Genomic DNA, 14,079 nt, shown 5'->3' with positions numbered 1-14,079 from the left:
ATGGACATTATTTGTTCGAGAAGATGAAAAGACAAGTCAGGTGTTAAAATAGGCTGGAGCGGAGAGTATTGTTAGTCTGAAAAAATGACACTAGTTAAGGGCAGGCACCAGTTATGGGATGCCTTATGATTTGTGACATAATCTGTAAAGCAGTTTAGAAATAAGTGGCATGGTGAAAGTGATTTTTGCTACTAGGTATGGGATAAATGCAGCTTCCATGGTAATCCTGTCGTGAGGTTATGAGAGTTACCCTGGGTTTAGAGTTACAGATACCAAAAAGTATGTATCTGAGAAATTGGTTGGACTCGGTGTTGAACTGAATGTCAAAGTCAAAGGAGGAATAGCACTTGAGCTGGCGTGAAAGGGCATCTGGAAGGGAGCAACATCATTCATTTGTCCATTCGGAAAATACCTCCCGTGTGCTGGGCACTGGGGAGCCTCGTATGATAAACAAAGCGGTCATGGGGCGCTGGCGATAGAGTAGTTCAAAAAGGATTAAGGCGTAGGAGTTTTGAGTTGGTTTATTGTCTTTGCTTTTTAAATGGGTGTATTTAGCAGGTTGAGCAACTGAGTCGAGTCACCTACCACAGCCACGTGAAGTAACTGTAAAACACAAATGATACACTAGAGAAAAAGCAAAGCACTTTTTTGTGGCCAAATTCTCTAAAGTCTCATCTTTAAACAGAATGCAGGTTCTTGAATTTTAAAACAGTATGCCTCTCTCACTGAGTACCTTTCGTTAGTACTAAACAGTAGAAATAACCATTTGCATGTTTGGAACAGATAACTACTTTATATAACTGGCATAAAAACTTTCATGGTGATTACGGTTTTTTTTAATTTAATAAAAACTTTAAGGAAAGAACTGGAATGAATTCTTCCTTTGTAATATGCATAAAATTATAGTCTGAGTCATAGCGTTTTTTGAATGGAATTTTATTTTGTTGACTTCACTCAGCAGTACTACATTACTCTGAAGATCCTCTGGTTTTTTCCCAATTCTGAAAATAATTTTTAAATTAATAACATTCAAATAAATGTCATATTTAGTAGAAGATTTTACCATGGACTTTAAAGGGCTATAGCTAACGTTGGCGATCATGAAAAAACAAATAGATCATTCAACTTTGTGGTTTTTTCCTAAGACATTAATTACCTTTATTCCTATATAACATTCTGTTCAGTGTGTTATAGTTTAATTACTTATGGAACTTTTAGAAATCCACCTATACTGTGTAAACAGTGACCTATTTGTCCAGATCAAATATGTAGCAGCTGTTTGGTATTGGTGTGAAATTATAACATTTGATAGCACTAAGTCCTCCAGGCACTGCAGACGCCCATTAGCGTGCATGTGCAAGAGCAGGGTTTTTACCTTGCTTGTAGGCCACTGATAAGGAGATTTAAATGACTGTAGAAAATTTTTGCTCCAGGGCAAAGAACTCAATGGAAATCCATTTATATAACTTGTGTGTATGGTATTGAATGACACAAACTAGTAGTGGAATGTAGTCATTCATATGTAAAGGTGGTTCTTCCAGGGAGCTGCCTGGGTCTGATAAGGGGAAAAAAAAAAAAAAAAAGGCAGTGCTTTTATAGTCTGTGTTTAAGCCGCCCAAGAATTACCCACACAGATACTACTCATTACACTATTTTTCCATCCAGCAGGGAAATGTGACCACAGGCAAAAGTATCTTTATCTAATTTTGAAGTGATTGTTGTTTTGCTGCAAAGATAGCTTCTGGAACTGCTGATGTGATCCTTGTAAAAATGCAAATTATATTAACTCTACTCCTGCTTATCAGATGTGGGAACTTCTGCCAGTAAGCAATGCAGTGTGATCAAAAGAAGGACAATTTACATCTTGGCTTGAACAGCATTTCATAAATAGATTTTTATCTTAACTATTCCACCTCTGCATTCTGAACCCATTTTAGAGAATAATTTATATTAAGGTTAACATAATTTACTTTAAAATATTGGGTGTACGTACTTGGAGCAGTTCACTTTCACAGTTTTATGGACCTAAATTTAAAATTACAGGAAGTCATCATTCTGTAATAATCTATTTCTAATGCCATTCCAGTGGTTCTTATGGCTTAAAGATGATTAGATGGTCAGCGTGGATCTGACTCCTCTTCACATAATCAAGAAAAGAATTATTGCTTGAGTGTTGTTTCAATATATTTTTTTTCAAGGAAAAGGATGTTGTTTTTTTTGTCATTTGTGGTGTACATATATAGTTTCTAACTTTTAAAGCATGGAGCCATGAGTTTTCACTAGGTATCTGTGTGCCATTTTAATTCTAAGTTCTCCCTTGATGACAGAGTAAGGAGACAATGTTCTAGTCATTAAGAAGTATTTCTTTTTCCCTTTTAGTGCCCCTTCTTTGTTGATGCCACTTCCTGGAACTAAAGGATCAGCTTCAGTGGATAAATATGCTGTGTTTAAAGGAATTGCAGCTGACAAGTCCTCTGAAAATACTGTTCCATTTGGAGGTAAAAACAGTTCATAAATTCATGAACCTATGAATGTAAATTTTTGTCTTTAGTGGTGACCTTTTATGGTGAATGTCCTTGAGCTGTGATCTTAAGGTTCCTAACCTTAATTGGGCTTCTGTCTTTTCATCATAGAGCCTGGTGATAAATATAGTGCTTTCAGAGAACTTGAACAGACAGCAGAGAGTAAATCTTTAGGTAAGTTTTTGTTTCCTTAAATGGATAAATTATTTCAATTTTTAATAAGAGATTTTTATGGTTCTTTCAGTAGCATCCCAAACATTCTTTTTTTTTTTTTTTTTTTTAATTTTTTATTTTATTTTATTTTTTTATTTATGGCTGCGTTGGGTCTTCATTTCTGTGCGAGGGCTTTCTCCAGTCGCGGCAAGTGGGGGCCACTCTTCATCGCGGTGCGCGGGCCTCTCACTATCGCGGCCCCTCCCATTGCAGAGCACAGACTCCAGACGCGCAGGCTCAGCAATTGTGGCTCACGGGCTTAGTCGCTCCGCGGCATGTGGGATCTTCCCAGACCAGGGCTCGAACCCGTGTCCCCTGCATTGGCAGGCAGATTCTCAACCACTGCGCCACCAGGGAAGCCCCCAAACATTCTTTTATTTTACTGTGTGGTTGTTTTTGTTTCGTTTTGTAGCTCTGGAAATTACAAGAAAGAAAAATGTGGTTCAGTTATTAGATAATAAAATAACTGATAATTTAGAAAAATTATTTTCTAAAATTTAGGGTAAACCCCACATCAATGCAATTTCCTTTGAAGATAGTGCATTCCCTTTCACTGGAAGCCTTCAAGCCAAGTTAGACTCCTGTGACCACTTTCGGTTATCTTAACGCTCAAAACAAGACTTGAGCTGTTGGCAGTGCAGCAATCTGTGGACTGCGCGCAAGGCAGCAACCAGTCTTCTACGTCTCAGGATTTTCAAAATTGGCTGTAATTTAATGAGAAGAAGTGAGAGGGCTTTGTGTGCCTGTGTGGTTCCTATCTCTGATAGAAGGGCTTAAATAGAGTAGAAAAGGAATGTAGAATGCTAATTTGAGAGCCATATATGTAAAGTCATATTTGTGGCTAAATCCTACTAGAAACCTGATGTGTAGGATTTAGATAATCCATAGGTCAAATGATGTCCTTCAAAGCTTAACCGCGCACGCTGTGAAATTTGTATCCTCTACTGAGGAGTTCTTCCTGGGAACAGTACCACACTCTACCTCTCTGTATTGGACAATCAAATTTGGAACATCCTTCCACAGTCATTTGTTCTAACCCTTTTCTCCGAGCAATGGGGAGGGCGTGGGGAGGTGGGGGGAAATTACAGGAAAGGTAAGGTGTATGTGTGAAAGTTAAAGTAGAAAGTGTACTGCTTAAATATCTCTAGAAATATTCAATCTTTTACAGCTCTTAGGTTCTAGAAATGTTTCCTTGTGTTTCATTCAAGCCTGTAGGATGTAATAACTTTCTTCCTCAGTACCTGTATTAGGTACTAGGAGTACAAAAATAAACCCCAGAGGAACTTCTGGTTTGTTAACTTGGCATTTACTCCTAGCAATGCTTTTATCAACTCTTGGGCCAAGGCAAGTTTGGAGTAAAGAGCATGGGTTAATATCAGGGTTCTTTATATACTCTGGTATTAGTGATCGTATGATATGTATGTTATTCCTGGGAAACACCATGGTGCCACCAAAATGTAAGCAGCACATCTTAGCCCTGCTTTTGCAGTACTTTACGAACAGAATCCCAGATGGTTGTTGCCATTGTTGTGTGCTTGCTTTCATTCCTGTCTTACCTTTACGGCTTTCCAGGGAGAGATGCCAACTTTGTTCATTTTAGGAGAATATATTTTTTTCTACTCTCATTGAAAATACAGGGCTTCCCTGGTGGCACAGTGGTTAAGAATCCGCCTGCCAATGCAGGGGACACGGGTTCGAGCCCTGGTCTGGGAAGATCCCACATGCCGCAGAGCAACTAAGCCCATGCACCACAACTACTGAGCCTGTGAGCCACAACTACTGAGGCTGCATGCCGCAACTACTGAAGCCCACACGCCTAGAGCCCATGCTCCACAACAAGAGAAGCCACCGCAGTGAGAAGCCCGCGCACCACTACGAAGAGTAGCCCCCGCTCGCCGCAACTAGAGAAAGCCTGCGCAGCAACAAAGACCCAACGCAGCCAAAAATAAATAAATAAATTAATTAATTAATTTTAAAACTTAAAAAAAAAAAAGTGGACTGAAAAGCTACCCATGAAGTCATATGCTTAATGTACCTCCTGATAAGCAAGCTTCCAGTGTCTGCAACTAATTTATTTGCCCAAAAAGCCCCTGTGTTTTTGAACATGTAAACCCACCCATTTTTATTTCTTTTTAACCCTTTCACCCAGCTTACATTTCTTTTTTTTTTTTTTTTAATGAATTAATTATTTATTTATTTATGGCTGAGTTGGGTCTTCGTTTCTGTGCGAGGGCTTTCCCTAGCTGCGGCAAGCGGGGACCACTCTTCATCGCGGTGCGCGGGCCTCTCACTATCGCGGCCTCTCTTGTTGCGGAGCACAGGCTCCAGACGCGCAGGCTCAGCAATTGTGGCTCATGGGCCCAGTTGCTCCGCGGCATGTGGGATCCTCCCAGACCAGGGCTCGAACCCGTGTCCCCTGCATTGGCAGGCAGACTCTCAACCACTGCGCCACCAGGGAAGCCCCCAGCTTACATTTCTAATGGAAACGTTTACAATTCACCAGTAAGTTTAGTTTGCTGTGGTGATTTCCTTTACAAAATAACCAAGCAAAACTTGTCAGTTTCAGACATTTTAAAGCAGCACATCAAAAATTTAGGCTGTGACAAAATTGGCTGCTTATTACCTTTTTATTTACACAAATAATACAAATATTATCAGTGATGTACTTGCCTAAAATTCTAGGGCGATTTTTAAAGTTTTACATCTGCTTCTCCTGTCAATTTGTGAAATTGACTTTAGTTTTGTTAGTGGTATGTATAAAAACATAAAATACAGAAATTCTGAATGCTGTTCTTCTCTTTCTAAAATTTCCCTAATATTAAATAGATTTCTCTGCGTTGATAAATTATGCTGATGAATTTGTTAAGTAGCTCAAATTAGGGGGGAAATAAGCTTCCATTATTTTCCATGCTCTTTTCTTTCTTTTTTTTTTTTTTGTAAATTTATTTTTAATTTTATTTATTTTTGGCTGTGTTGGGTCTTCATTGCTTCAGGCGGGCTTTCTCTAGTTCCGGCGAGCGGGAGCTACTCTTTGCCGTGCACTGACTTCTCATTGTGGTGGCTTCTCTTGTTGCAGAGCGTGGGCTCTAGGCACGCAGGCCTCAGTAGTTGTGGCACGCAGGCTCAGTAGTTGTGGTTCGCGAGCTCTGGAGTGCAGGCTCAGTAGTTGTGGTACACGGGCCCAGTTGCTCTGCGGCATCTTCCCAGACCAGGGCTCAAACCTGTGTCCCCTGCACTGCCAGGCAGATTCTTAGCCACTGTGCCACCAAGGAAGCCCCCATGCTTTTTTCTTATGATGTATCAAAGTATATATCATGTTATAAGCACAATATATTTAAAGCCTGTATTATTTTAGTGACAATTTGCAGAATTATATTTTGGTTTTACACACATTTTTATAGTTCATATGCTTCTGTATCTCATTTTTAGGGAAAAATAGAATTTTAAAAAATGGATGAAGAAATTAAAGCTTGTGTTTTAATTTATAACTCTCCAGAAATGGCATTCATATTTTTAAATAATAAGTGATGTTAGTATAGCTATATTTATATTTGGTTTATCTCTGGTTTTCATTATCTGGTATAACCTAGTGGATTTTATGGAAGACCTTCAGGCACTATTCGAAAACTGAGATCATCTGTGTCCTAACCTCATGCCTATGAGTGATAACATTATTGTGATAATAAAGAATAGAAACCCTATTAAGAACCATGGGCCCAGATTTTTATCAGTATCTTAACTGCGTCTATTTAATTATTTATGAGAAATACCTTAGTACCTATTTTCTCTAACTAAAAAAATAATTTAAAAAATGCTGCCAGTAACCCCAGCCTCAGAGTAGCACAATATAAACTAATGTTTAAATCCGACCCTCAAAATTTTTTTAAAAATTATTTATTTATTTATTTATTTTTGGCTGTGTTGGGTCTTCATTGCTGTGCGTGGGTTTTCTCTAGTTGCGGCGAGCAGGGGCTACTCTTTGTTGCGGTGCGCGGGCTTCTCATTGCGGTGGCTTCTGTTGTTGCGGAGCACGGGCTCTAGGTGCGCGGGCTTCAGTAGTTGTGGCACACGGGCTTAGTTGCTCCACGGCATGTGGGATCTTCCTGGACCAGGGCTCGAACCTGTGTCCCTGCATTAGCAGGCGGATTCTTAACCACTGCAACACCAGGGAAGTCCCCTCAAAATTTTTAATAATGGAATTGGTATTCAAATCCCTTTGAATTGTAATAAATAAGAATAAGTGCTGATTGGTACAGTGAGACTGCTGATTTCAAGAAGAGCCCAACTACTCATGGATTTTTTTTGGTAAGATTCAGCTTATTTGTTGGAAAGTGTGGAGGGAACTACTTTATAATGTACCCTTAGCAAGAATGCGTTGCAAATAAGCAGATGCCTTTTCAGAATTTTTCATCAAATCCCTTCAAATTAATGCCTCAATATACTTGAGCAAAACCACATAGTATCTAACCATAAGCTTAAGTGCCTAGTTGAGCAGAGTCTTGTACATCCTAAATATTAGATGCAGCATTTTTCATAATACTTCATTGGTACCTGTGATATTTTTTTTCTGATTGATCACCATGTAACACATTTTATCTTTAAAGGGCCACTATGTATTTTAATATGCCTCTCTTCAGGAACCTCCAGCGCCTATTTCCTTTTTTTTTTTTTAATTTATTTATTTAATTTATTTATTTTTGGCTGCGTTGGGTCTTCGTTGCTGAGCACAGGCTTTCCCTAGTTGCGGCGAGCGGGGGCTACTCTTCGTTGCGGTGCAAGTGCTTCTCATTGTGCTGGCTTCTCTTTGTTGCAGAGCACAGGCTGTAGGTGCACGGGCTTCAGTAGTTGTGGCGTGCGGGCTCCAGTAGTTGTGGCGTGCGGGCCCAGTAGTTGTGGCTCACGGGCTTAGAGCGCAGGCTCAGTAGTTGTGGCAGACGGGCTTAGTTGCTCCCCGGCATGTGGGATCTTCCCGGACCAGGGCTCGAACCCGTGTCCCCTGCACTGGCAGGCGGATGCTCAACCACTGTCCGGCGCCTATTTCTTATTCTCCTGTATGCTTGGCTGGCTAGAAAGAGTGAGAAAACATCCTTAGAGCAATGCTTTTGGACAGCTGAAGGCTCTGGCACAGACATATCATGTCACATATCATATCACACTGAAATGAGCAGATGAAAATCGTGTGATACATGTGCTCAGTTTGATTTTTATTTACTTCCCTATCACTAGCCTTCAGCATGGAAACAAAAGGGATATTTGGTAGGGATATTATTAAACTATGGTTAAATAATGTGAAGCCAGTGAGGGAAAAGTCTGTAATATGCTTGTACTTTAATATGGATCATGGGATTTTCAGCTCAGCATTCTTTTGTATTTGGTTGTGTTTTTTCTTTCAGGAGAAAACTTTGCAGAATTCAGATCTGCGGGAAATGATGATGGTTTCACCGATTTTAAAACCGCCGATAGTATCTCACCACTAGAGCCACCAGCAAAAGACAGACCTTTTCCGGCAGCCTTCCCCTCAGGAGCTATCCAACAGAAACCACAAACACAAGTGAAAAATCCTCTGAACTTAGCAGACCTAGATATGTTTTCCTCAGTTACTTGCAGCAGCGAGAAACCATTGTCCTTTTCAGCTGCATTTAGTGCATCAAAATCTGTTTCCTCACGACCCCAGCTAGCGGGATCTGCGGCACCCATGACGACATTGGCGTCAACTAAAACTTCTAGTTTGGCTGATGATTTTGGAGAATTCAACCTTTTTGGGGAATATTCTAGTCCAGCATCTGTTGGGGAGCAGGATGACTTTGCAGATTTTATGGCTTTCAGTAATAGTTCTATTTCATCTGAGCAAAAGGCAGATGACAAATATGAGGCCCTTAAAGAGGAAAGTAGTCCTGTTCCTCTAAGCAGCAGCGCGAGCAGCACGGTGAAGAACGGACAGAACTCTGCCGCTGCGTCTACCAAATACGATGTCTTCAAACAACTCTCTCTGGAAGGATCGGGACTAGGTGTTGAAGAGCTGAAAGATAACACTCCCTCAGGAAAGAGTGATGATGATTTTGCTGACTTCCACTCCAGTAAATTTTCTTCCATGAACTCGGACAGATCCCTGGGAGAGAAAGCAGCGGCTTTCAGACACACCAAAGAAGACTCTGCTTCGGTGAAGTCCTTGGATCTCCCTTCCATTGGTGGCAGCAGTGTTGGCAAGGAGGACTCTGAAGACGCACTCTCTGTTCAGTTTGACATGAAACTGGCTGATGTGGGAGGAGATCTTAAGCATGTCATGTCTGATAGCTCTTTGGATTTACCCACAGTTAGTGGCCAGCATCCTCCTGCTGCAGGTGAGGAATTGGTGAGATTGCTCTGGTGATGGTGATAGAGATTTCAAAGATGGTTCTGTGGGTGTTGATTTACAGAAGAGGAAGGCTCTGGCTCTTAACCCTTATGAATGTCTAATAATTAACCTCTTCATTGCCAGTCCCCTTAAAGCAGTGTTGAATTGGATTCTGTGGATGCTTGGATATGTGGATACCATGAATACAATGATACTTAGATTGGATAACTAAAATATTTTTGCGTTTGAAATCTAACACCAACTTGGTGTCTGAGGCACATCAAAATCCACTGCTGAATGAGCCACACATTGCCAGAAATTTTATAAGACTTCTGCAGTGTCAGTAACGTTCCTCCATTTCTGTGAGTGAAGTCAATGTTTCCTTCTCCTTTTTTCTTCTCTTGGGTATATTTGGCAGCTGCCAATAGAGTATTCTGTTTGGTTTATAGAAACCGACTCTTGTTGGGCCAAGGAAGTAAAAATGTCTAGCCAGTTGTACTGCAGTTTTGCCACATCCCTACAAGAGAAGAAGAGGGCAAGAGCTTGTATCTGGATGCCCTGTGTGCCAGGGTCTGGCAAGGAGGAGGGCAGGAGTTGTTAGTGGAATTGAGGTACGGTTTTCAGTGTTAACGCTATTACTGGAAGTAGTAAATTGTAACACAACTGTAGACGGTAGATAGGGTAACTACTAGCTTTCTCGTAAAATGTTTGAAAACATCCTAGAAGAGAGCCCTCTTTAAATTCCATATGGATTTACGTGTAGTAGTTGATTCTCTAGTCCAACTTCCTGTCAGAAAAACTAGATTCCCAAGTGTCCTAGTTTTTATTTTGTTTTGTTCTTTGATATGTATATAGAAAGATAAACCTATTTTGTGGCCTTTAATAATGAGAAATATCTCAGCATTACTGTATTATTCCAGAAAATGCATTATGCGTACGAAGGGTTCATTGTCGTTTAAGTAGAGAGAGACACATAAGACACACCCAAGTTTACAGATTCAGAAAGAAATAGTAAAGTATGGCGGCTTTTGCATATATCAATTTGGTAAGTCAGAAAACAAAATTGCATTCGTCCTTTGGCTATTGAGATGTTAGAGGTCTTCTTAAACAGGGTGCTGAATCGGGAGCAAGGTATCGCAGGAGTGACGTGTTCCACGGGCTACTTGGCAAGTACAGTGGGCTGTCTGCAGGGCTCCTTGTGCCCCTGACTGTCTACTTCTTTTTTTAATGTACCCTTCTTCAAATGTTTTCCTTGTTTTTTTTTTTTTTTGGCCGCTGTTTGTTTGCTAGAGTGATTTTGTTTCTTTTTTGTATGAGCTGCTTGAGCTACAGCAGTTGGTTGCCAAGTGCTCCATTTTCTGCACAGTAATACTGGCTTTTTATTTTAAAATCTCATAACATGCACACTAGCCTTTTGGACTCTGAAGTTATTAATTAGAAGCTATTTTTCTGAAAGTGAACCTATATTCTTTCACAGTGCCAAACTAGATTTCTTTGTGAGACAGGTCTAATCTGCGTTTGGGAGGGTGTCTTTTCTTTTTTTTTTTGTTTTGTTTTTTTTTCCCATTTGGGGAGGGGAGGAGATTGGTTTCGTGACTGAGCTTCTTCTCATTGACCTGTTAAGCTAATCTGTGCTCATGTCCTTTTATGTATGTTTGGAACATTCCCAGCTTGGAACCTGTAATGTTCAAGCCGGGTTTCTTCAGTTTGAGGATATTCTTAAGAGAGGATTGTTCCCTCCTTTTGGTCTGTAAACCTCCTGTCCGAAAGGAGCAGTATCCCTTTAGAGTGGTTGTTAAAAGGGGTTGATGTCTGACCAATGAGCTATATCGTTCTTGAGCAAAACTGCTGCGTGAATGCATTGGAGAGGGTAAATGGCAGGGACTTCTCCAGTGCAACTTGGTTTTTCTTTATCCTCATGTCGACGCACAGTATCTCTTGCTCTCTTAGTCTGAGGGTTAAAGGTACTTTTTGTTGGAGAAATAAGAAGTGGGCTGATGAAGAGAGAATAAAACGTAGTAGATTATCATCTCTGGACCTTAATCCTGTTTAGAAACCCTAACTTGACTCTGAAGGGGATACTGTCTCTTTCAACTCTTGCTGTAATTCTTTGTATGGAAGGTAGATAATACTAATAACATTGCCTGATTTTTCTGCGTATTATTACATTTAACCCTTTGAGCCCTTGCTGCATATACTTTCAACTAGGCTGCTTTTGTCCCCCCTCTAAATTGAACCTCTCAGCACTAAAGCATCTTGGTGTGCAGTCAGTAAGATCATCTGGTTTCGTTGGCAGCAAGAGCTGACCCTCATTTGTGACACTCTCAAAGGGTTAGCAAGGCTTCTGTAGCTACCGACCTACCTACCCACCTACCTGTAAAGTAGCTCTTCTTTGACATTGAAAATCTTTGTATTTTAATCAGCGCTTTATTATTATTTTTTTGGCTGCTTTTCTGATGTCTTTTTTTTCAATTTAGACATTTTCTGTGTGAATGTGCCTTTTCAAACCTGCTTTGGTATATTCCTCTGCAAATACCGATCTGCATGCTGATTCTGATGACTTTTCTCCCAGCTCTTCTGTACCACTCTCTTTTGTGATCTGTAAGTCTTAACGTTAATAAATAATTCTTTCACACATTTTGAAAGTGTGGGGATGTGTGTAATTTGTACTTTTCCAGGGTTAGACCAAAGAAATACCTGGTCAGTATCAAGTTTAAACCCTCCTGTGGTTAGAGGGCTTTTTCCCTTTTGTTTATTTTGTTTCTTCAAATACCTTTCTCCCAAGAAAGTATTGGTACATTTTAGCCTTTTCCCCTTACGATTCCACTGTTACAAATTTTTAACATGGCACTGGATTAAAATATAAGTTAAAACAGTTTAAAAGATAAGTGTAAACCTTACATTACTTTATGTAATAGAGAGAAATTTTATTCCTTACTTCTAGTGAAGATTTTATTACTTAGTAAACATCACAGAGCCTGTCTCCACTAGGACTTATACTGTGAAGAGAAGGGGAAGACCTAAGAGCTTAGTGTTGGGGAAAGGGCCATGTCTATTAATAACTAGGTATATATAAATTTAATTTAAAATAAATTATCGAATGGTATTGAGATGAACTTCTGAGCAGAGTAAATGTAAACTGAATTTAGATTGATAATCTCTGTAATGAAAAGTGTTCATTGTTAATACCAGGGAGTCTCCAGGACTGAATCTGATTTGCGTTTGAAGTCGGGCACTTCATCCACTAATTGTAGAGCATGTTATCTTTCCAGCTTCAGAATGTAGTAGGAAACCACCCTTGGTCTTTTTTAACTTAGTCCGTAAAGCAAGTTCTTAACTCTTTTCATTTTTAAGAAAACAATTTTAGAAGGACCCACAAAAGTTAGCTGCAAGAGTAGGCCAAATTTGGACATTTTTTTCCATTTTAGAGTACAATAATAATGAAAAACCTTGGGAAAAGGGAGTTGTTTCCATGGTTTAAATTTTTTTCCTTCTATTTTGATGCTTTGGTTCTTTGTTCTTTTTAAAAGTTTGAGTCAGAAAGGAAATTAAACCATTGAAGGTGAGGATTTTGAATAGGATTCCTGAGAGATTACTTACAGTATCTGAACTATGCCATTTGAGAAAAAAGAAAAGTTGCATATTGGGATTTAGATGAACACTAAGAAAAGCTGGGTCTGCCATTCAAAATACCGTGTTTTCCAGAGCATATTGCTTTAGAAAGTGAATAATACTTGGTTTGCGAAACCTTGTATAATCATACTATGTTTTAATTATGATGTGTATTAACTAATTTGGAAGAAAGAGATTTTGGTGTAGCCTCCATCTAGTGATAATATCAGTTGCCCTTCTTTTAGAATGTTCTGGTGCCAGTCTCGTGGTGGCTTTGGCTAAGGAATTCCTCTGTCAGTGGAATTGTTTAGTGCTATATAAGTTCCAACAAATCAAAAAACACCATTTTGTTTATCCCAATGCCAAGTAAAGTAAGATGTGGTTAGTGCCTGACTTCACGCATCAGTGCCTGCGAAATTATACAAATGTATTTATATTTTACAATCACTGTATTTCTCACGTTAAAATCCCTGCTGATTTTTAAAAGTAGCTAATGAACACGAAGGGGATTCTGGCAATATCAAAGAAGCTGGGCTAAATCCTAAAATAACTCAAAGAATCAAACCAATTTAATATTTAAAGAGCTGCTTCCAGCTTTGTTTTTCCATCAGTTGAATGCTTTTCATAGGTTGTTTTGGAAAATGTTGGCCCATTAGCTATATAGGGTCATATGCATAGGATGGTCTTCTGGGTGCTCCCCTCTCCCTTGCATGGTCACAAGGCCCTAGCTGTAATTGCCATCTTTTGTGCTCATTTGATTTTTTTCTGTGGGATTTTTAATGATGACCATGTCCCACTGTATGTCTTGGCACCATTCTGTGGCCTTCCAGCCTCCTCTGGACTGAAAATATCCACAAGATTGCCACTTTTCTTTATTGAACTTAAAGCACTGACCCAGAAACCTGCAGGTGCTTACTGGTAGCCTGACAACATTTAAACTATAGATTTATATGAGTAAGTACACATGAAGAATGGGAGGTTTCTATGCAGGTTAGAAAACACTGGAAGGCGATTATACAGCAACATTTTACGGCCTGTCGTTCTTACACTATGATCCCTTTCATTCCTGTTTTCTTCAGCAACACCTGTCAGGGTGTTTGATACTTAGAGGACACAGTCGGGCCAGGTTCTGTAGTTAATAGAGAATGTAAATATGACTGACTTCAGAAGTAGAATAAGGCCAGGAATGGAAAGAAGTTTAAGTTTATAAATATTTCATGATTTGCTTTGGTAAAATGGAATTTGGATTAAATCAGTATTGGAAATTAAAAGCTGTTTATTCCTTAGGCCAATGAACAATTTAATTGCTATATAAAACACTAGGGAACAGTGGAATTTGCACATGTATCTCTTTTCTTTTTCTAAACCCCTTTCTCAAAAGCCAGTAACTCTTAATCA

The 14,079-nt window shown here is 39.5% G+C and overlaps 1 protein-coding gene across 12 annotated transcripts in view; it reads left to right on the top strand.

Annotated features, from left to right (window-relative positions):
* The window catches only part of SYNRG (synergin gamma), a 93,183-nt gene that overhangs the window by 49,701 nt on the left and 29,403 nt on the right, over nucleotides 1-14,079 (top strand). For all 12 annotated transcript variants that reach the window (XM_068531410.1, XM_068531407.1, XM_068531406.1 and 9 more), the window contains exons 13-15: nucleotides 2,380-2,498; nucleotides 2,634-2,696; nucleotides 8,129-9,076. In XM_068531410.1, coding sequence (XP_068387511.1) covers nucleotides 2,380-2,498; nucleotides 2,634-2,696; nucleotides 8,129-9,076 — 1,130 coding nt within the window. The remainder of the gene's footprint in view (nucleotides 1-2,379; nucleotides 2,499-2,633; nucleotides 2,697-8,128; nucleotides 9,077-14,079) is intronic.

The sequence above is a fragment of the Eschrichtius robustus genome, chromosome 20, assembly GCF_028021215.1.
Source record: "Eschrichtius robustus isolate mEscRob2 chromosome 20, mEscRob2.pri, whole genome shotgun sequence".
NCBI lineage: Eukaryota > Metazoa > Chordata > Mammalia > Artiodactyla > Eschrichtiidae > Eschrichtius > Eschrichtius robustus.
The sequence above is the reverse complement of the archived record's forward strand: the minus strand, read 5'-3'. Positions and strand labels throughout refer to the sequence as shown.